The 22,984-nt window shown below is 34.4% G+C and overlaps 1 protein-coding gene across 24 annotated transcripts in view; it reads right to left on the reverse strand.

Annotated features, from left to right (window-relative positions):
- Nucleotides 1-22,984, reverse strand: part of FRA10AC1 (fragile site, folic acid type, rare, fra(10)(q23.3) or fra(10)(q24.2) candidate 1) — a 91,991-nt gene that overhangs the window by 10,560 nt on the left and 58,447 nt on the right. For 8 of the 24 annotated variants that reach the window (XR_013525009.1, XR_004732075.3, XR_013525012.1 and 5 more), the window contains 10 exons: nt 21,959-22,054; nt 21,783-21,828; nt 18,573-18,649; nt 16,163-16,246; nt 15,497-15,581; nt 10,895-10,940; nt 8,804-8,917; nt 7,593-7,635; nt 5,030-5,148; nt 241-279 (listed from right to left, as the gene is read on the reverse strand). Coding sequence is in view for 13 of the 24 variants with exons in the window: in XM_017979140.4 (XP_017834629.1) it covers nt 241-279; nt 5,030-5,148; nt 7,593-7,635; nt 8,804-8,917; nt 10,895-10,940; nt 15,497-15,581; nt 16,163-16,246; nt 18,573-18,649; nt 21,783-21,828; nt 21,959-22,054 (749 nt within the window). In the remaining 11 variants the exon portion in view is untranslated. The remainder of the gene's footprint in view (nt 1-240; nt 280-5,029; nt 5,149-7,592; nt 7,636-8,803; nt 8,918-10,894; nt 10,941-15,496; nt 15,582-16,162; nt 16,247-18,572; nt 18,650-21,782; nt 21,829-21,958; nt 22,055-22,984) is intronic. The other 16 variants (XR_013525011.1, XR_013525010.1, XR_013525014.1 and 13 more) reach the window with 3 other exon arrangements.

Here is a 22,984-nt window from a genome sequence, read left to right on the forward strand (position 1 = left end):
TATATCCATTGTATATACTGGAAATTTTTTTAAGGCTCTCTATACCTAAGAAACTTAATATCCTTAATTGGGGAATAAATCCTATACACTTTTAGGCTTTTTCCTACAGTTTTTCTCATGTACAAAAATAATTCACAAAACAAAAAATAATTCATGTCAGGGCAAGATGCACTTCATGGGAAATCCAAATTGCAAATACCTCAAATGTATATTTTTATTAAATAAATACTTGTTACTTACTATTTAGAGAATCTTCTGATTTCTTTGAAGATGAATGCCCTTTTGAAAAGGAAACATCATTCCCTTATTAAGTATCATCTTGTGGTAGTACAATCATTGTAGTTGTAACCAGAATTGTTAGCAATATTCTAGTTTGCTTACAGTCTTACAGATAAGCACTTCACTGTGTTCTCATCTTTCATGTTCTGTGGTCTTATCTCCCTAATTAAAATGTTCTTTTAGGCAGGGATCATATCTTATGTTCTCACATGGTCTGTAATAGCCAGCACAAAACTTAAAAAATAATGAGTACCTGCAAAAAAACCAAAATCTCATATTGCTCAAAAGAAAACCTCATAGATTAGCTGCAATACAAGCAACAATTTATTATCTATAGAGATGTTCAACATTTGAAGGCAGTTTACAAATAAACACTTGCTTTTTACAATATATTTTCTAAGGTGAGATATAGATGAGCATTAGTTCTCACTAACTGATAAGAACACATACAATTATATCATAAAACAAAAATTCTCAGCTCTACAATGGTTATCCAGTGAGAGAAACAAAAAGAGAAAGGCACTGAAGATCTATTAGTGAAATTTTAAAAAAAATCACCACTATACAGAGCTTCCTGCAATAAGACCTCAGGGAAAATATTTCTGAAGGATGATCAAGTAAAAAAGGGCAGGTGACAGATGGACAGTAACGATTCCTCTGATGTTCCTGGATAGGAGGCCTCATAACCCAAAGTTTTTGGCCCCTTTACACAAGATGAAGAGCACAAGAACTACAGGGTAAGGAAACAAGAAATGTATTCTTTCCTGTCATCCTCTAATGAGAAACATGATACTGCTTCCCAATATCCAAAGGTCAACTGGTAATAAAGACATTAGGCCTGATTTGGAGGCCCAAGGACATAATTAGAACAAAAAGGAAGAAGCTGTAGATTTGGGCTGAATGTTAAGAGAAACATGCTAGCAATTACAACTACCTGAAAATGTAAACCATCATTTTTGATAGTAGTGGGTTCCTTTTCCCTGAAAATGTTGAACTGATGCAGAATAATAACATGATACACAGCAGTGCCTCTCTCAAACTTCAGTGCATATGAATTGCCCTAGGAACTTGTTAGTAGATCTGGAAGGGTCTGAGACTGCGAGTTGCTAACAAGTTCCCAAATGCTGGCCAGAGGACCATACTTCGAAAAGCAAAACTAAAGAACACCCTTCCAATCCAGATTCCAGGACTGATCTCTGAGGTTCCTTTCGACTTTGAAAAAATGTGGTTGAATTCACTGATTCACTCACCTACATTAATTGAATGCCTACTACAGGACCAAGCACTATCAGGAATTAGAGATAACGAAGCAAACGTGTCACAAAGTCCCTTCCCTCACAGAAAATAAACAAATTATTCCAAGGATTCTATGTATTTCTAAGGAAGTGACAGGTATTATTGGAATGTGTAATAGGAACCTAATCTTGTTGGGAGAAGTGAGGTGAAGGGTGTCAGGAAGGGCCTTTCCAAGGAAATGAGCTAAGCTGAAACTTGAAGGATGAGGTAGATTTGGGGAAAGGGGTGATGGTGAGAGGGATAAGATTCTGAACATTTTGCCAAGACAGTCTACCTAAGTATCTTGTTCTCCCCATACCTGTCAAAGCAGGCTGGTCCTTAAAGTCAGTTATTGATCTTTCTTAGTTTTTCTCTCTATCCTTCCATTTGGCTATCTAGTCATCCATCTATTACTTATTTAACATTTTCTAAGATGGTAACCTAAAGCTATGATAGTTGATGGGATCACACTGGGAGTACAGAGAGAACCTAGAGAAGTCTAGGTAAGAACCCTAAGGAACTCTAATACCTAAGAGTAGACTGAGGAGGAACTTCAGTTAAAAGCAGCTAAGGAGGTCAGGTGTGGTGGCCCACACTGGTAATCCCAGAACTTTGGGAGGCCAAGGTGAGAGGACTGCTTGAGGCCAGGAGTTTGAGACCAGTCTGGGAAACAGCAAGACCCTGTCTCTGCAAAAAAAATAAAAATAATTAGCTGAGTGTGGTAGTGTGGGCCTATAGTCCCAGTTACTTGGGTGGGCGAAGAAGGACACTTGGGCCTCAGAGGTTAAGCCTGCAGTGAGTCAAGATTATGCCACTGTATACCAGTACTCCAGCCTGGGGCTTGGGTGTCAGAACAAAACCCTGTCCAAAAAAAAAAAAAGCATCAGTTAAGGAGAGGCCAGAAAGATAGAAATAAAATTAAAGGAAGTAGTTTTGAAGCATGTCAACAGTCCAAATGCAGCTGAGATGTTAAGCATTTATTAATTACTCTTCAAGTTTGATCCAAATTAACGTGGTCTGGCAAGAAAGAATCAAGTCAATGATAAAGCTAATTCTGGATGATCCCAGATAAAATATTAGAGTTCCACATGGTTTTCCTAAAAGTTTGCTAAAATTTTGTTATTTTCTGTTATATGCCATAGAAATTGAGGGTAAAAAAGTTGTACTTCTCGAGACTTTAATCTCAAAGGCACTCTAAATAGAGAATAAGAAACAGATGTCTCAATTCCATCCTGCTTTGGTTTTCTATCCCTGAAGAATCTTCAAAGTCTTTTATTCTCTCATTCCTTATTATTTATGCTGAACGCAAATGAGCCAGTGGGGTGCTAAGGACATAGCAATGAACAAAGCAGGCAGAACCTCTACTTCTCTTTGCCTTTTACATTGTCATATATGTAATAATGGAAAGTGTCAGGAGCCATGACAGCATTACAAATCAGAGTCCTAATTTAGATTCAAGGTGGGGGATGAAATCGGAAAGGATCCTTGGAAATGACATTTAAGAGCTTAGACCTGAAGGATGAGCTGGGATAGAACTGGGAGTTTTAGGAAGAGAAGACACAGCATCCATATAACCCCTAAAATTGAAAGAAGCTTGGCATTTCCAGAAACTGAAAGGCTACATGGGGGGAGTGTGAAAGTGAGGTACGGATTGGCAAAAAAACAAGACTTGTATGGTACACAAGTTCTGGATCACACAGAACCTCTTAGCTTTGTCCAGGATTTTGGTTACCAGCCTAAAAACAACAGGAATCCATTGATTTATGGAGACTGGATTAAGAGGAGGGAAGGTGGGATGGCAAGACAGTGGTGGAACCCCTAAGGAGAATGTAACAGTAGCCCATAAGAGAAAGTACAGTGCTTTGTAGGTGGACAGAACCTGAGAAATACGTACTCTGTGGGGAAAATTCACAGACCTTGATGACAAATTAAACATAAGTAATAAGGAAAAAGTAAGTATCAAGGATAACCCCCAGATTTCTGATATTAGTTTTTAGGTCAACATAAGTGTCATCTACTGATGAAACACTACAGGAAAAATATCTATAAGGAAGATCGCGTGCATATTTATGCTTAATATGAAGGGTCCAATCCCAGCCCTGAACCTGAGTATTCATCTACCCAATCTATTCTGATTGTACTGAGTAACATTTTATAAAGCAGAGATGAATTCTTTCGTTTGGAATATGCAGTGATTAACATGGTATCACAGTTGTGATAAGAATGAACATATAATACAATGAGGGCAACAAATTTCTTAAGTGATGTTAATGTTTTACTAGCATATAAGTTTTTAAAACTCAAAAGATATTTTAATTTTTATTGGTTAAAATTTACCTTACAGTAGGAAATAATTAAGATAGAGACAAAAAGGCATTCTGCAACAAATGCTACTCTTAAGCAATTAAAATAACAGTATCGTCCTCTCGCCATCTATGAATTTTATGAAGTCTAAAGCTTGGTGACACCATATACTTGAAGCTATCGGAGTAGATGGGATTACGAGGACTTGTAGATTTAACCTTTGTCTACATAATGATGATGTGCAAGTAAATGTTTCTAAGAATGCAACCTATCTAATGACCTTCATAGCTGGAGGAAGAGAGCCCTCTCCTGTCCAAATATTATATTAACATTGGCTTGAATCTAATTTGATTATCAACTTTATTAAGGGCTAAAAAAGCAACTAGAAGTACTTTCATAATAGCTAATATGTGCCAAGTATTATGCAAACTGCTTAATGAATTATCTCATTTCAACTTCTGAACAATTCTAAAAGGAATCATGACCATTTTACACATGAAGGAATTGAGTCTTAGAGGGCTTATGGACTGCTGAGGAAAAAGCAAGCAGTTGATTAATAAACTTGAATTTAATAATTATTTACTAAGTATATGTGTACAGCACCATGCTAGGTTCTGAGAGCACAGATATATGTCAATCTTTCTCATTTCTAGAAACTCACAAACTAGTGAAAAAAAATCTGTAGACCATTATAAATAAAATCAGTGTTATAATTTTATATTGATTTATAGATGATAGACTGTTTAAAAGCACTGTTCAAAATGCCTTTCACATTCTTATTTGAATCTCTCCAATAAACTTGCCCAGTATGAAGGCCAGGTATTCGCCTCACCCCTATATACATAAGAAAAATAAAGCAGTTCAATAACTTATCCAAAGTAACAAGTCTGTAGGTGACAAAGGCAGGAATTAGAAAACTACTGGCAATATTATACTATCTGCAAAAAATGAACTAAAATTAACCCTTAATTAACTTACAGGAGTTCTTAAAACTTAATAGCTAATATTAAGTAAGTCACTTTAAATTCATATCTAAATTCTCAGCCAGTTTCCTTTCAACTCCCATAAAATGAAATTCTAAATGCATTCACCAATTATATGAATGAAATACGGCAGATTATATTTCATGCTCATGAATACGAGTAGATCCCTTATCTTAATTTCCTTTTACCTTTATCTTTTTTCTTGGAAACCTCTTCTGCAGAAGATAATCTGGATTTTTTATGTGATGACTCTTCACTATCATTTTTGGTTTTATCTTTTCTTTTCTTTGACTTGATTTCTTTTCTCCTTCATGTTAAACAATAAAAAATTAAAGTTAACTTTTCCAACTGACCTTTTCAAAAATAAAAACCAATAACAAAAACAAACATCAGTTAAAATATTTATTTTTTAAGTGTAATTCATATAATAAGGAAACTTAAGTGAATCTGTGAATATTTTAGGCTAGTATATTAATTAAAACCATTCAGTAAGATAATGAAGTCTAAACACTGAGACAAATAATTATTTTCTCTAAGTCCTGTATCAACTATAGTAAATATAAATTATAATTGTATTTGTTTCCTTCTTTCTATATTCTATCACTGAGCCATTTAAAACAAAATTATAAAAACAAATCTCATTTCTCTTCACATAATCCATATCTATCTACATGTTAAAAAAGCACAAACAAGATGAAACTGCTATAACAGCTCTAAACTACCAGTAAATAGAAATTTCTTCCTTTAAGAATAAAGGAATATAGTAAAAGTATATGGAATGAAAATAGAAAAGGCTTATTGTTAATGCATATATTAACATCAGGCCACTTATAATTTATACTCTTACTGTTGCAGCTTTATCTCTTATAGGCCACGTTTACAAGGTTAGCAAGCAATTAATTTTAATAGGTTAAGAAAAGAAGTACTAAACAGTAAAAGGTGATAATGCTGAAATTGGGACTGGCGAGGAGGATAGAGACAAAGAGAAAGATTACTTTCAAAATACTTGCTTAACAGATTTTCCAAGTTAAAGTGCATATACCAAATGCTATAATAGTATTTAATGCAGTAACCACTCTTGCCTCTTTTGTAAGAATCATTTCCATTTTGAAATGAAGCTCAAAAGTCAAGGTCAAAATAAATCTCTGGTTTCTTTAAGTATCATCGATGGGAAAGGAAAATAAAGGTTTAGGCCATTCAAGTAATCTAAAAAAAATCCTGGCTGGGTGTGGAGGCTTATGCCTATCATTCCAGCACTTTGGGAGGCTGAGGCAGGAAGACTGCTTGAGTCCACAGTTCAAGATCAGCCTGAGCAACAAAGGGAAACACCATCTCTACAAAAACTTTAAAAAAATTAGCCAGGTGTGGTGACATATGCCTGTAGTCTTATCTACTCTGGAAGCTGAGGTGGGAGGATCACTTGAGCACAGGAGGCTGAGGCTGCAATGAGCCATGATCACACCACTGTGCTCCAGCCTGGGCAACAGAATGAGACACTGTCTCAAAAAAATAAAGAATAATGAAAATAATAAAAATAATCCTGCCAATTTTAAGAATTAAAAATATTATTTAACATTTAACAGCTAAAATACTGTATAGACACATTTATAACAAAGCTGTTATTTTTTGACAAATCCATGTGATTGAAAACAAAGAAAGCCATTTTAAAACTAATATGCTTATGTATATATTTTATAAAGTTGCAAGAGTTGAACTTTTAACTGTTATTTAGGGCATAAAACCTGACCATCGCAAAGGCAAGTCGCAAACATTTAGTCTGAACATCTTCAATGCCAGGCACTATGGCAAGAACTTTACATGCATTTTCTTTTATTCCCCAAATGAGGCCTTAGTAGCCTCATTTTTACAGGTGATAAAATTAAGTCTTACAGCGGTTAAGCTGTTTGCCCAAGAAGAAGCCGAGTAAGCCAAGAAGCTGAAATTAAAAACCCAGGTCTGATTTCAAAGCCCATGATCTTAAATATACTGCAGGACACTGGTATTCCTACACATTCATGTGGCAGATACATTAGAGATCATTCAATAGGAGCTTGATGTTAACTTTTTGTTTGTTTGTTTGAGACAGAATTTCTCTCTGCTGCTAGGCTGGAATGCAGCTCACTGCAACCTCTGCCTCTCAGGTTCAAGCAATTCTCCTGCCTCAGCCATCCCAGTAGCTGGGATTACAGGCACCCACCACCACGCCTGGTGAATTTCTGTATTTTCAGTACAGATAGGATTTCACCATGTTGGCCAGGCTGGTGTTGAACTTCTGACCTCAACTGATCCACCCTCGTTGGCCTCCCCAAGTGCTGGGATTACAGGCATGAGCCACTGCGCCTGGCCTTGATTTTAACATTTAAAATAAGTATAGAAGTGTCTAATCCTCTGTAAGAATGGCAAAGTCCAGTGAAAACACTGTCTAAATGAGACACAAGAACTGCTTTATGAAGTCTGCTTTACAACACAATTTCTAATACTAAAGTGTCTGAACATTGGCTCCAGACTAAAAATTTTAACATCCATCTACCACCCCACATAGGCCTTCACATTTAAAACTGCTTGATAGGAATAGGGCATGATAGACTTCTAAACCCCTGGTTTATGTAGCCATTTAACAATGCCAGATTTTCTACATAATCAGTCAATTCAACCATCAACTACCCGAGTCTACATTTAGACACTTAGTGCAGGTAAAATGACTATATCCTGATTACTGAACATTAAGAATGGCATTTTAGAAGACATTACCTGTGATGAAAATTTAATTTAATGGAACATTCTTGGCATAATCCTAAAAAGAAAAGACACCACTGAATGGCTAATTTTGAATATTTATACTGCCAATCTACTTTTAATACCATAAATTCTCACTTTCTTTATATTCCATTACTTTAGATTGTCTAAAGAAAACAATCTAACCTTCATCTCCTCAAAAATGCAAATATACACACACATACATGTAATAAAAATATTAGAATGCTTAAGGAATTGAAAATATTCTAACACTATTGTAGAAAAATGTGTTGTCAATTTGTTCTAAAAACAAACTGTGTTCCACGAGCATGTTAACATGTGTCTCATATCAAAGATATCTAATGATAATGTGGGCATAGTCATCTTCTCTGAAGTGCTCTAAGAACTTTCAAATGCAAAGGAGCTTTTCAAATAGTTCCATAATTGTGGTCTTTTTTTTTTTTGCCTTAATCTTAGTCCACACGGGCTGACTTATCCTCTTGAGCACTTCCAGAAGGAACTCCAAAACCAGTCTGTATTGATATGCATAAGTAGCATGTAGGGACATTCTCGGATTTTATTAGGTATGAGCAGAAAACTCTGAAGGAACATTTATTTAGGACCCAGAGAAGGATAAAGGCAATAATATGATGAGGGAGAGGAACAGTTGACACATGACAACTAGCTTAAAAAATAAATAAAAGAATAACAGACTCTGAAACATGCATCCTAAGGGAAACTGCTATATTCTGGAGTATTTATTCCCTATGGTTTTAAGACTGATTTCAAAAACAATTATGCCTTCCTAAAGTTTTTCTTTATTAATACTGCCAAATAGAGCCAATTTATTTATTGTCTGTGCTACGACAATATCCCTGAATAATCAGCTAATGTGAGAGTCTACACTGCCTTTTCTGATACTGCGCCCCGTAGCTATGTAACTTGGTGACATTCTCAAGTTAATGGGAAGAGATCTCCACTCTACAAATTACCAGTTTACATTTGACATTAGAATTATTTTTACCGAAACACCACTGTAATGCTAAAAATGTAAAAATTTGAGGCTCAAAAGTTTTTTTAAACTTTGGGAAGCTCCAAGAAAAAAAGAGCACATCCAGAAAGATACGTTAAAAATCATAATTGAATTTTAAAGTCTATATATTTTTAACTTTAAATTAAAGACAAACTTGGAAGAATCAATCATATCCCCCCAAAAATTAACTTACTTAATTTAACGAGTGCATTTCTCTTTTCACCATGCTCAGTATAACCAAAATTAACTTCCCAACTCTTTAAGCCTTCTTTTTTATCACAATATTTATTTCCACAGACAAATTGACCTGCAGAAAGGAAAAGAATATTATCTATGTTAGTTGGTGACAATATTTATCTGTCTGATCTAGTATTATCTCTAAAATATGCTTCTAAAATATGCAAATTATTAGCCATATTTAGTCAGCCTTTAAAAACTGACCATAATAATATGTTCAATCAACTTGTATACAAGTATCAAATCAAAGTACTGTTACAAAAAAAAAAGTCACAGAATTCTTGCTTGATAGACTGTATATAGACAGACATTTTGTGACTCCCTATTAGGGAATCTTACACTTTGGAAAGAGAGTATTAAAGAATGGACTTATTTCTCAGAAAGCTGGTTTAAAGAAACAAAAAAACACAATATACTCACAAATACCCCAAAAGAAAAAAAACACTTTCCAATGTAATAGCTGGGTGAAACCTTTCAACATTTAATGGTAATAATAAAGTTAGTATTTTTAAGTATTAATATAATGACATTTATTTTAAATACTAGCATAGATGACCTTGAAAACACATTTAAAAATTCTAGCACTTTGAGGTGAAATACAATATGTAGTCAAACCTGATACTCTAAATTTTAGAATAACTTGACACTATTATTAACATGACACACATTACCATGTCCACAATATATTAAAACCTCCAAAAAAAAACTAACTGATGACCCGAGAAAAAAAAAGAGAAACTACTCAATAGTAATTTACTTTGGCAAAAAGACAAGACCAAACTTTAATTAATTTATATCACAATAATTTGCACCAACAGGAGCAAATTTGTAACTAGCAAATCATTTTCTAGTTTCTAAATTCATTTTGGTAATTTTTAAAATTTTTATTTTAAAAATTACCAAAATGAATTTAGAAAGTTATATCCTAAAAAGATAAATTAGCCTTTTAAACTCATTCCAAATGAATATTTTATTAGATCTATATGTTTAGTCGGTAAGGCTTTGTTGTTAAAACAGCAACAAAATTATAACTTTATAAAAGAAATCACATTAGTAGCTTTCTTTCCTTTTCCTAACTCGTCCTTTATTAAGTTATATAAATTTAGAGACTGTCCATCAATTTTTTCTAAAAGGTAGCATTATAAACTCACCTGAAAAATCTAATTCAGTAGAAGTACAACATATTAAAATTGTGATAGATGTTTCAGGATTTCTCATTATTTTAGATAAAAACACAAACTAGAATATAACCCTAAGAAAAGTTAAAATAGCTTTAGATTTATTCTTTTTCCTTAATGTTCTTTTATGGTACATCCAATTTATGGAAGACATATATGAGTCACAGCGATAGCATAAATATTTAATCATTTAAAAAGGTAATCTTTCAGTTTAAAAGATTTCTTAAAGTAAGTTTAAAATTATTTCCTTAGTGCTACTATATTGTTTTCAGTACTTTAACACTTAATGCAATTACTCAGTAAGGAGCTAATTTTACAGCAAGAGACAGCATGGAGATATACAATTTCCAGGAAAAACTTTATGAATAGATTTACAATAAGGCATAGACAAAGCATTTATTGACTGCCTATCAAATGTCTGGTCTTTTGCTATTAGATTATGTATTTGGGCTCAATCTCAGGGACTTCCCAAAATGAGTACTAGCCTATCCAAAAATTCTATTGGGTTTAACGTGATATTTAACTTCTACTTTCACAATGTGAATATGACTAAAAAACAGTAATATCAATTCATTATTCCAGAAATTAACAAAGAAAGGAAAAGAATAAAGCTTTGTTTTTCTTGAAAGTTGTCTCATTATGAAATCTTTAATTTGTTAAATATTTTCTACATATCCTCAACTGAATGTTCTAATGGCAAAATTATAAAGGTTATAATCATTAAAGCATTATATTCTGACCTGTGCTAATAATGCCTCATGAATACAATTTATTATATATGTTAGGAATGAGCTTACTCAATGACTCTAATTCAGTAACTTATCAAGATAAGCTCATCCTATTAAAAAGTAAAAATTCCAAAAAATTACCTTTTCCTGAAATGACTTCTTTTTCTACTCGCCACCTAAATCCAAACTAATAATAAAAAAATTACATTTATGCCAATGTAAATTTAAACATTAAATTTAAATTATACAGAAATCTAAACATGGAGCCAACAATGACATTCACCAACCTAAAAAATAAATGTTATTCCTGTCATGACAGATTTTTTTCTTCTTATAAGATTTAAAGTAATTGAAAATACATGAACAATTACCAATTTATCTGTTAAGAACAACCTACTTTAAGATATTTTAAAAGTTATAGGTGCCAGGCCACAAGATGCCTAAGTTAACAAATAATATATCCTGTTCTATAACACTGAAAAGAAAAAAAGAGGTTATGGTATAGTAAAGATGCAGTATATTCTAGTACAAAAAAGTACAGCCTTTGGAGTCAGATTATTTAGGTTTGCATTTTTGCTCTACCACTTAACAGCTATATAGTATTGGGCAAGTTATTTAATCTCTTTTTGCCTCAGCTTCCTCATATATGTCAAGTAGAAATTTGAGTACTTACTTCCTTGGTACTCTTAGAGGTTTAAAGAGGTTTAAATGAGATAATACATATGAAGCACTTAGAATAGTAACTAGTATACTCCAACAATCATGCTTCCTGGTATTTACCCAAATGAGCTGAAAACTAATGTCCACACAAGAATCTAAATATAGATGTTTACAGCAATTTTATTTCTAATTGCCAAAACTTGGAAGCAACCAAGATGTCCTTCACTAAATGAATGGATAAAGAAACAACAGTGGTACATCCAGACAATGAATATTATTCAGTGGTAAGAAGAAATATCAAACCATGAAGACATGGAGGAACCTTAGGTGCATATTACAAAGTGAAAGAACATAATCTGAAAAGGCTACACATATATGATTTCAACTACATGATATTCCAGAAAAGGTAAAACTATGGAGGAAGTAGAAAGATCAGTAGCTGCCAGCAATTAGGAAGGAGGGTGGGATAAACAGGTGGAGCACAGAGGATTTTTAGGGCAGTGAAAGTATTCTTTATGATACTATAATGGTGGACACACATCATTATACATTTGTCAAAAGTGGTAGAATGTACAATATCAAGAGTGAACCCTAATGGAAGTAATGGACTTCAAGTGATAACGATGTATCAGCGTAGGTTCACTGATTTTAACAAATGTACCACTCTGGTGTGGGATGCTGACAGTAGGGGAAGCTTTGCATATATGAAGGAAGAGGGTATATGGGAACTCTGTACTTCCTGCTCAATTTTGTTGTAAACCTAAAAATGCTCTACAAATTAAAAACAAAAAATACACTCAGGAAGATTACTTGAACCCGGGAGGTGGAGGCTACAGTGAGCCGTGATCATACCACTGCATTCCATCCTGGGCAACAGAACAAGATCCTGTCTCAAAACAAAACAAAAAAAAATCACTCAGCTCTAGAAACATGCATACCTGTATCCAACTCAAGAAGCTCTGTCACTCATTAGGTCTTAACCCTGGGAAAGTTACTCAACTTCTCTATTTCCTCTTCATGTATAAAAATGGGAATAGTAACAATCTTGAGTTAACAGCATAGTTATATTAAGACAGAGGATTCAGATAAAGCATTCAATGCCTTGCTAACTTCAGTCTGTTTGTGTGTGGTTTTTTTCCAGTCTCCCAAGTGGCTAGGACTACAGGCAGCCAGGACTACAGCATGTGCTACCCTGTCTGGCTAATTTTATTTTTTTATACAGACAGGGTCTCACTATGTTGCCTAGGCTGGTTTTGAACTCCTGGCCTCAAACTATCCTCCCACTTCAGTATCCCAAAATACTGGGATTACAGGCATGAGCCACTGTGCCTGGCAATTTCAACTGTTTTTTGTTTTTTTTTTTTAAATCATCAATCTATTACTTGAATTTGGCAATTTTGTATTTTAAATGCAAATAAAGGCACAAAATATTTCAAAATATTCTGATTAAAACCCAACAAAAATAAAATCCTCCAAATCTAAGGGAAAAACTTAAATTTCAGGGTAACTCTGTTTAATTATATTTTAAATCCTATATATATATGTGGAGATTGCTTGCCATCCAACATATGTTAGGATGTCTACTGAAGCATGGCCAAGTGTAATAGTCTCCAAACTTTCTTCTTCATTCATTAATCTAGTCAACAGATAACTTTATTAAGCAACTACCTATTGGGCTTGGCATTCCACTGAGGATAAAGTGATGATTAAATAGTATGTCACCAAGAAGGTCATAATCTTACAAGGAAATAATGAATGTAACGAAACAAGTGCATTATATCCTACTAGTTAAAGACTGTATATTCTCTCCTGACATAAATTTCCCAGTTTGGATTAAAGCTGAAGTTATTCAGGGTTTGGTGCTGGGCCTCCTTTTCTTCTCACTCTGCACTCATCACAATGAGGTCACATATGCAAGCAGTAAACAAGAATTCTGACTTTATGACCACCCACTTGGACTTTTATGTATAAAGAAAAATAAACTTTCTAGCTCATTTGAGCCAGTGGGTTTTTTTCAGAGAGTGTTCTCTGTCCTTGCAGCTGAACCTAATCCTAACTGATATAATGATCCAACTAAAGAGGGGAATGCAATAAAGAAAGGAATAGGAGTAAGAGGCAAAGGTGGAAATTCACCAAAAATGCTCTAAAAGTCTCTACCATATATATTAGGAGCTGGTTTTAATTAAGTGAATAATGCTCTGTCTTTGTATAAATAAAGGGAAGAGAAAGTGCATTCTAGCAAGGGAACCAAAGCCATTACTCTTTCTCCAACACCTCAAACATGGTATGCCAAAACCAAACTCATTATCTTCCCCCTCCAAAAAAATCCCCCTCCAAATTCTGTTTTGCTCTCAGCATCCATGCTTATAATCTGTGAGTCATATCTGATTTCTTGCTGCATTTACCCTCATATCCAATCACTAATCATGTTCTAGTAGAAAAATATATATTTTTTCAACATTCTCTTTAAACTATGATTTCCAGTGGTATGCTTTTTAAAAAAAACTGAGAATTCAAATATTTAATTTTTATTTATGTATACCTTCTCCCCTCAACTAGACTAGCTTTTTCTGAAGAGTAATCACCATGTATTAATCCACAGTACCTAGTCCAGTTTCAATAGATACTGAACAACAAAATATTGAAGAATTATGATGGTATGGGGAGGTGGGGAAAAATTAAAAAAAAAAAAAAAAGAAAGAAAGAAAAAAACAACTTAAGAACAATCCATGAACAAGCCAGAGCTGAAAAAGCTGCTTTGTTACATGCTCCTAGAAAGACATAATTTTTAAGCTTGATTTACAATATAGTAACTTTAACTCCAATTACTGTGGTGCTTTTGAATCAGATGTGGTACAGAAAGAAGACAGCTGTGAACTGAAGTCCATAACCAGTTCACAAGAAACAGAAGTTTTGGGGACATATTAAGTGCATGGGTTTATAAATAGGGTATACAAAATGAACATTATTACTATTTTAAGGAAGAAACTGAAACAACACACATATTATTAAAGGGACTACTGAAAAAAATTATTAAACTGACCCTGGTTCTAATGAGATCAAATGATTTAAATGACAAGAAATCTTCATGATATATAAGATAGCTTTTTAAATAAGTTTTTTTCTTAATATAAATATACAGTACCTATAACACATATTTAGGCAACATTCCTTCCTCTCACATTTTCAACTGAGATCTGCTCCTGGGTCACCTTTTCCAGCTATAATCTGAAGTTTGAGATCGAAATAAAAATAACTTTTTATTTTTTAAAGAGTCTCGCTATCACCCACACTGAAATGCAGTGGTATGATCACAGCTCACTGCAGCCTCAAACTCCTGGACTCAAGTAACCTTCTAACCTCAGCCTCCCAAGTAGCTAGGACTACAGGCAGGTACCACTGTACCTGGCTGATTTTTTTTTTAATTTTTGTGGAGACAGAGTCTCACTATATTGCCCATGCTGGTTTTGAACTCCTGGACTCAAGCAACCTTCCTGCCTCAGCCTCCCAAAGCGCTGCGATTACAGGCATGAGCCATTATAGACAAAAATAAAAATATAAAAATATTAACTAACGTAAGATGTAAAGTGGGAAAGGAAATCTGCCATTGCTAATTAGCACTGATTGAAATGTTAATTTTACTAGAAAAGACATTTACATAATAGAAGGTGTACATCTGGATCTCTATAAATGGTAATCAATTTTTTAAAATGATCAATTTCAAACATCATCTGTGAAATAAGACATTATTCTGTAGAGTTAAATCATTCATTACAATCACTAGAGGCTCTAGACTAGACTCAGGATGAAAGAGGATCCAATAGACACTTGTGTTTAATTTTAGACTTTTCATGCCTCAGCTCACAAAGAAAAAAAAGCATCCTTGTCCTTCATAAATTTCCACAGGCCTTTTGTAAAACTCCACAGCTGCAGAGGTTAAATGGTCCAAATGACACATCATAAATGCAGGACAACTGAGTCTAGAATTAGCATCTTTAAAAGAATAATATGGGACATTATAGTATAAAAGTTAATATTTTACTTGAATAAGAACCTCTTTCCATAAATATGTGGGAAGCATACCTTATTTTCTTTATATTTACTGAGATCTGCTATGCAGTATTCCTTAAATAATTTATCATAGTATTTCTTAGCAAGTCTCTTCTCCCTAGATCCATAAAAATATAAATATTATACATTTAGAAACTCAACCATGGTTTGCTACTTGCAAGTGATGTCAAAGAACACATACAAAATAAACATTAATGTTTTAAGAGAACTATTACTTACATGTGCATAGAGTATCTGGATATTAACTATTAATAGTGGTTCCCTCAGGGAGGGAAATTGGAGAACTGACAGTCACAAATGAGAAGGACAATCACTCTTCACTGTTTACCCTTTGTAATATTTAAATTTAAAAAATATTTTCAGGTATGACTTTTTTCCAAAACACTTAAAAAATTAAAGCAGCAGCATATAATAGCTTATTACAAGATAACACACAATACTGTAAAAAAAAATGATATTTTTTGAAGACTAAGTCAAACAATGAGAAGTCAGTTAAAACTGCCAAAAATTACCAAAAGAATCGAATAATCCTAGGTATGATTTTATGTTCTTGATTAAGAATTATTCTATGAAGGGGCTGAACACCTTGACTAAGTGACAAAAAAAAAAAAAACACTCAGAAAACAAGAGAGCCAGGACTAAAGCATTTCATGCATTATGCCTCTGATGGCTAATTACCAAGTCATGTCCATTTCGTCCTCCTCATTCCATAGGAATCTGTGATTTTCTCGTATAACATCCAAGTCTGTCTTGTCGTTTTCCCTGGAAAATAAAACTCTTTCAATTTAATACAAAAACAAAAGTTGTCAAATTTAGATTAAATAGCTCTGTGAGTTTTGGAAAATTTTATTAAAAACATAATACATAGCTTTTTGTGAGTGTAAATATTTGTTCATATATTTATAAAAATACTTCAATATTTTCAAAAGGCACTTACAAAAAGTACTGCTACAGAAGCGGGTTAAATGGATAAGGAATCTGTCTGTAGCATTGGTTTCAATTATACACATGGTGCTAAGCTACCAAAGCTAGAATGAGAAACCTGAATAAACACTAAATGAATAAAGTAAATGAAAATAAGTTTCAGAATTTAATCAAAAGTCTGTAAAATGCCTCTCTGCTGAGATTTAATTTTAAAAAATATGAAAAGTTTTCCATAGCTCATTTTACTACAGTTTCCTAGGTAGAAGACTGAGTAAAGGAGGAAGAGAGCCAAAGGGACTGATCTTTCAAAATAAAATGCTAACTGGGGTTAAAAAAAAAGTGATTGGAAAAAAAAAAGTGATTGTTGGAAAATACAGGATAAATTGATAGGGGAGATAAATTGGGGGTAAATGAGACGGTACTGAAGTTTCTCTGAGCTCTACCAACTCAGAAAAATGTTGGAGGAGAAAAAAAAAACCTCACCCAAAACGAAAAAGTTCTAAGACCCATGTACACTATAGCAGCACAATTCACAATTGCAAAGCTATGAAACCGTAAGTGCCCATCAACCAATGAGTGGATAAAGAAAATGTGATACATATAGATATAGATATACAGATATATAGATACACACATACACACACACCCCCCTACCTCTTGGAATACTACTCAGCCATAAAAAGGGATGAAATAACATCTTTTGCAGCAACTTGGATGGAACTGGAGGCCGTTATTCTAAGTGAAGTAACTCAGGAATGGAAAACCAATTATCGTATGTTCTCATTTACGTGTGGAAAATAAGCTACGAGGATGCAAAGGCAAAAGAGTGACATAATGGACTTTGGGAACTCAATGCAGGGAAGGCTAGGAGGGAGGTGAGGAATATATATTAGGATTGGTATACACACTGCTTAAATTATGGGTTGTCGGGGTCCGGCAGGTCTGCCGGGGGACTACCGACCTGCGGGAGTCCCCAAGACCGCCAACGTAGATGTCTCCTTCAACCTGAGAGAGACAGTGCGCGGAAGTGAAAGAATACAGGAAAGTGGAGTCTGGAAGGCTGCGTGAAAATTACGGTCAAAACGCAGCAAATTTATTTTTGTGGGTTACAGCTTTTATACCTTTTTACTTGTTTACATTTACTTTATCTCAGTAGAAAGAAAGGGGTAAACAGAAAGGAAATAGAAACTCCATATAAAATAGTTATCAGGGGCTCGTGATATCCGCTCAGAAAGCAGTTTAAGGGGGCTTGTGGTAGTAGTTTACATTTCAAAGATTTTACATTTCAAAGATACAATGGCGCCCTTAAGGTGGCTTGTTAAACCTGTTTTTCACCAGGAGCTAAAACAAAGGCTTGGCTCCAGGGAAAATATGGGCAGAGGTCTCTGCTCCTCTTAGGCATCTTAATTGCAGTAAGTTTACTGCTTACAGAGACTGATGGGGACATGGAAGCAGACAGCACAATGTCCTCATAAACTGCAGACCTTTGCCTTGCATTCTATTGTTGCTTCAGTGACTCAGCTCTCGGCCCTTTGTCTCACTCACAGCCCTCGAGGTGGGGAAATGCAGACAGGTCCAGCAGCCAAACTGGGGCGAGTCAACTAGCTGTCTCGAGCCCTTGGCGCGAACACTACAATGGGTACACTAAAATCTCAGAAATCATCACTAAAGAACTTATTCAGGTAACCAAAAAACCACCTGTATCTCAAAAACTACTGAAATAAAAATAAAAATTGAAAAAAAAAAACAAGTTCTGATAGAAGAACCTGAAACATGGGAAGGCCTTTGATATGCAAGAAATGCCAGGGTGAGATTTCTTGTTTACCTATCTTTTAAAAAGCAATCCCAAACATTAAGGTCTAAAAATTTCCTTATTTCAGAGATCCTTGCCAAGAAGATATATGAGTATTCCTCATGCATCCTTTTATCACCAGGGTTTTACCTGGCTCAGGGGGCAAAGAGTCTACTTGAGGACTGTCCAAAGAAATGGGAATCATGAAACTACTCAGTTAGAAGATATAGATGGTATCTCTACCTTATAATATAAAAAGCAAACTGGAATAGAAAGCGGGGAAGAATGACAGAATCAGAAAATCAGTAGCTGTGGGTCTTCAAAGTTCTCCATACCCCACACTCTCTTCTATGTAAACTTCCAGATACTTACCCCAAACGCCTGAAGTCTTCTTTTTTGCCACCATAGTATAAAATATAGTCATTTACAAACTTTGTGTGTCTTTGATACTGAAATGCAAAAAATTAAGGATTTTATTCTCTTAGGAATTGTTTGGTGTCATAATATATTGCTAAACGGGGAAAAAAGCATAGTATGAGTCTATTTAGCTTTTTTAAAATATGCAAATACATACCATACATGCTTATACATTCAGAAAATCTAGAAGCGTATATACTAAATTGTTGAGAGTGAAGATTGTAAAGTAGAGGCTTTCTTTTGAATATTTTTCAAGCATATACTACTCTTGTGATAAAAATATATCTCCATCTGGGAAGAAAGAGAGCTTCCTATTCTATTGCTGAACTGCATATGGCCTCCTACCACCACTCATTCTAATAATCACAATATGAAAAATTTAAAAAGTGTAGTTTTTAAGAGTAGAGTATAATTTTTATTTCATTATCATAAAATATAACATCAGTTTTAGTAATGATAAAGCCTCTAAATAGAAGATGCAACTTATATTAAATCCTAAAAGTTTAAAAAAAAGCAAATATAAAAAATCAATTTTTATACTGTCTTAAATTCAGAGAATAAAATACCATGTTTACTTTCAATGCAGTATAACAAAATAAATAAGCATTTTACTTGTTTTAAAAAACTAAATAGCACTGTCTAGTCTAGAGCCAAACAGGCACATAAGAGCTAACCTCACCTTCTATTATACTCTCTGTGACTATTATATTAAAAATAGTGATTTCATTGATCATAACGTGTACTAACAGACAATCAGAATAGGACATTTCCATATTGTAACAAACCAGTTAATATTTCAGGGAAATAAAAGAGACAGACAGACAGAAAAGCCAAATATCTGGAGATCTGGATTCTAGCTCTTGATCTACCACTAACTGGTCACAGAGTCATGTAATATTAGAGCTGGGGTCAGCAAACTTTTTTTGTAAATGGCCAGATGGTAAATATTTCAGGCTTTGCAAGCCATATGGTCTCTGTTGCAAATGTTCAGTTCTGCCATTTTAGCATGAAAGCAGCCAAAGACAACATATAAATGAAGCATGGCTGTATTCCAATATAATTTTATGTGCAAGAACAGGTGGTGGGTAGAACTTTTGCTTGTGGGAAGATGGAGTAGGCAAAGATGTACTTCTCCCTATTCTTCACACTAACAACTAAAATCCTTGTATATTATATATCAAACATAAAAAGACTCTGAAAGGTGGAGAGAAGAAGGCATACCACTAGGGAACTGAAAATCTATAGTATGACATGATAGTGAGTTCCCTAGGTTTCCTTTTTCTCATATATCCTAGATTTGGAGGTAAAGAAGCTAACAACCTGGAAACAACAACAGGCATAGACTAAAAAAGCCTCAACAAAAGCCTGTTCTCCCTAACCAAATGACCAAGAGTCAGCCTAGCAAGACAACTTTTAGACAATAACTACTCTACTCTTGCCAAACACCCCAGAGAAAACTGTGGCTCCCAGTCAGAATCACAATTATTAAAAAGTCAAGAAACAGCAGATGCTAGCAAGGCTGGAGAAAAATAGGAACGCTTTTACACTATTGGTGAGAACACAAAACGGTTCAATCATTGTCGAAGACAATGTGACAATTTCTCAAGGATCTAGAACCAGAAACACCATTTGATCCAACAATCCCATTACTGGGTATATACCCAAAGAAATATAAATTATTCTATTATAAAGACACATGCACATGTATTTTTATTGCAGTACTATTCACAACAGCAAAGACATGGAACCAACCCAAATGTCCATCAATGATAGAATAAAGAAAATGTGGTATATATACACCATGTAATACTGTGCAGTCACAAAAAGGAATGAGATCATGTCCTTTGCAGGGACATGGATGAAGCTGGAAGCCATCATCTTCAGTAAACCAACACAGGAACAGAAAACCAAACACCGCATGTTCTCACTCATAAATGGGAGCTGAACAATGAGAACACATGGACACAGGGAGGGAAACAACACACACTGGAGCCTGTTGGGGGGAGGGGCAAGGGTGACCGGTTGATGGGTGCAGCAAACCACCATGGTACACATATACCTGTATAACAAACCTGCAAGTTCTGCACATGTATTCCAGAACCTAAAGTAAAAAAATAAAATCAAATAAAGAAAAAAATAAAATAAATCCTCCCACACAAAGCAAAAAAAACCTGTGGCTCCACCTCCACCTATGCCAGAAAAGGAGTGCCTATACTTCACTCTTACTAGGCTATAACTAGGTGCCCCCAATGCAGTGGGTGTCAGAGAAGGCAGAGCAAATGTTTAAATGCTAAAGCAACAAATGGCAGATGAGATCCATGGAAACACTAAGCTACTGGGTTAGGAGATAAGAGGAATAAATCAATTCGTGACACAATGGTAATTCTGTAACTTAAAGAAAAATATTGGAATAATAAATTGAAACAGATGAATACTGGTAGGGGGCGTATCAAATTGACATTGTCTCCTTCTCCCAATTCTGATCACAGCAATAAATACCTCCAAATACTTCAGTCCTTGCTTGGCCTCTCTTTAATTCTCCAGTATTCTCAACAGCAGCATGGATGGCCAGCGTAGCAGTTAGTGTCATGAGCCAGTCTTAATAAAAATTAAGTTGAGAAATGGCTACAACTGGGAAGCAGGGTTTATCTTACACAGCTTTAAGTCATGCCTAAAAATTAGAGCCACCGCAGGCCTGAGGACAGTGCACAGGCAGACCTAATTTTATTTTTATTTTTTCCTTAGATCCAGAGACAGGCTGGATAGACCTAATTTCAAATACAAGTTTTGTAGAGACCTCAAATAGCAAAGAACCAGGTAGGAAGAGAATAAATTAAAATGAGACTAAAGGTAAGTATAGGAAAAGGAAATGCTGAAAGCTTGAAAAAACAAGCTGGAAAATATATCTGCAGATTCATGTACTTTATAAACCTGTTTATAAAGTACTAGCAATATGTTTACTAGTTATTTTTGTCTCTAAATCTTTCCTATATATTAGTAAAAGAGAATTGTACCCAAAAGTATAAATGGCAAAATCCTACATCAATAAATACGTATCTTTAAAAATAAAAACGCCTATCTGACTTCAAAAGATTTTATAAAACAAAAAAGCAGATTTTAAAATATTCTACTAGTTATAAAAATCTGGAAATATAAAAAGGATACAGCATCCATAGCTATGAGATGAAACCTTCTATTTCTTGCTTCTTCCCTGTTAAAACAAATATTATTTTAAGCAAATTCACAATGTCTATATTTGAATTAACACAATCCAACCCCCTAGTCTGTAGCTGATGAAACAACTTAAACCAAGAAATAGAACTGCCATCGAAATACCATACCTATCCAGCAATTCTGCCGCAACTTGTTTATGGGCCACCTTTCCATGTTTTTCTTTCTGAAATGGTTTTTGGAGCAGTAAGTCATCTTCAACTGTCCTGGTATATTAAGAAGAAAATACGAGTTCATTTTTTTCAAAGGTTGTTTTCTAATTCTTTTTATTTTCATAATTGGAATATATTTTAAAGAATGTAAGTCTTTAAGAAGACTCACTGATCTTTAATGAGACATTTCACATTTCCTTAAGTAGCTTAATTAATACCTTACTGTTATTTAATATCTATAACATGGAGAAGATGAAATAACAAAAGCATGAACTCTAGTGTCAGATCACCTAGGTTCCTGATTCAAATCCTAATTCTGCCAATTACTGCCCTAATCTTAGTAAGATTCAATTACTTATCTCTTTATCTCTTAATTTCTCTAGCTGTAACATAGTGATAAGAAAGTTTTTGGTAATTACTAATATGCAAAAAGCAAGACTGATTATAGAGAATACAAACCATAGATTAAGCTTGTCCAACCCGTAGGCCTCATGTGGCCCAGGATAGCTTTCACTGTGGCCCAACATAAATCTGTAAACTTTCTTAAAACATTAAGAATTTTTTTTGCAATTTTTTAAAGCTCTTCGACTATCGTTAGTATATTTTATGCAGGCCCAGCACTGTTCCAGGCCAACAGTGAGCCAACAGTTTCACAGTTGTGTGTGCTCCACAGTAGTATGTGGCCCAAGACAATTCTTCTTCCAATGTGGCCCAGGGAAGCCAAAAGATTGGAGACCCCTGACATAGATGATGAGCCCTAGTTATAGTGATAAATATAATCCTAGAGCAGAGTATCCAACTAGGTTTGCTCATATTCTACTCTTACAAAGTAATATTTTTGAATGAAAAATCTAGAAAATGTAAACCATCAAAAATGTAATTTATTGTCCTATTACTATCCTTTGGGTTATCACAAAGACTGAATATCTTATAAAAATGTTCAAACCCAGTTAATATACCTAGTACATTGCTCTCAGTGTGAAA

The sequence above is a fragment of the Callithrix jacchus genome, chromosome 12 (genome assembly GCF_049354715.1).
Source record: "Callithrix jacchus isolate 240 chromosome 12, calJac240_pri, whole genome shotgun sequence".
NCBI classification, from domain to species: Eukaryota; Metazoa; Chordata; class Mammalia; order Primates; family Cebidae; genus Callithrix; species Callithrix jacchus.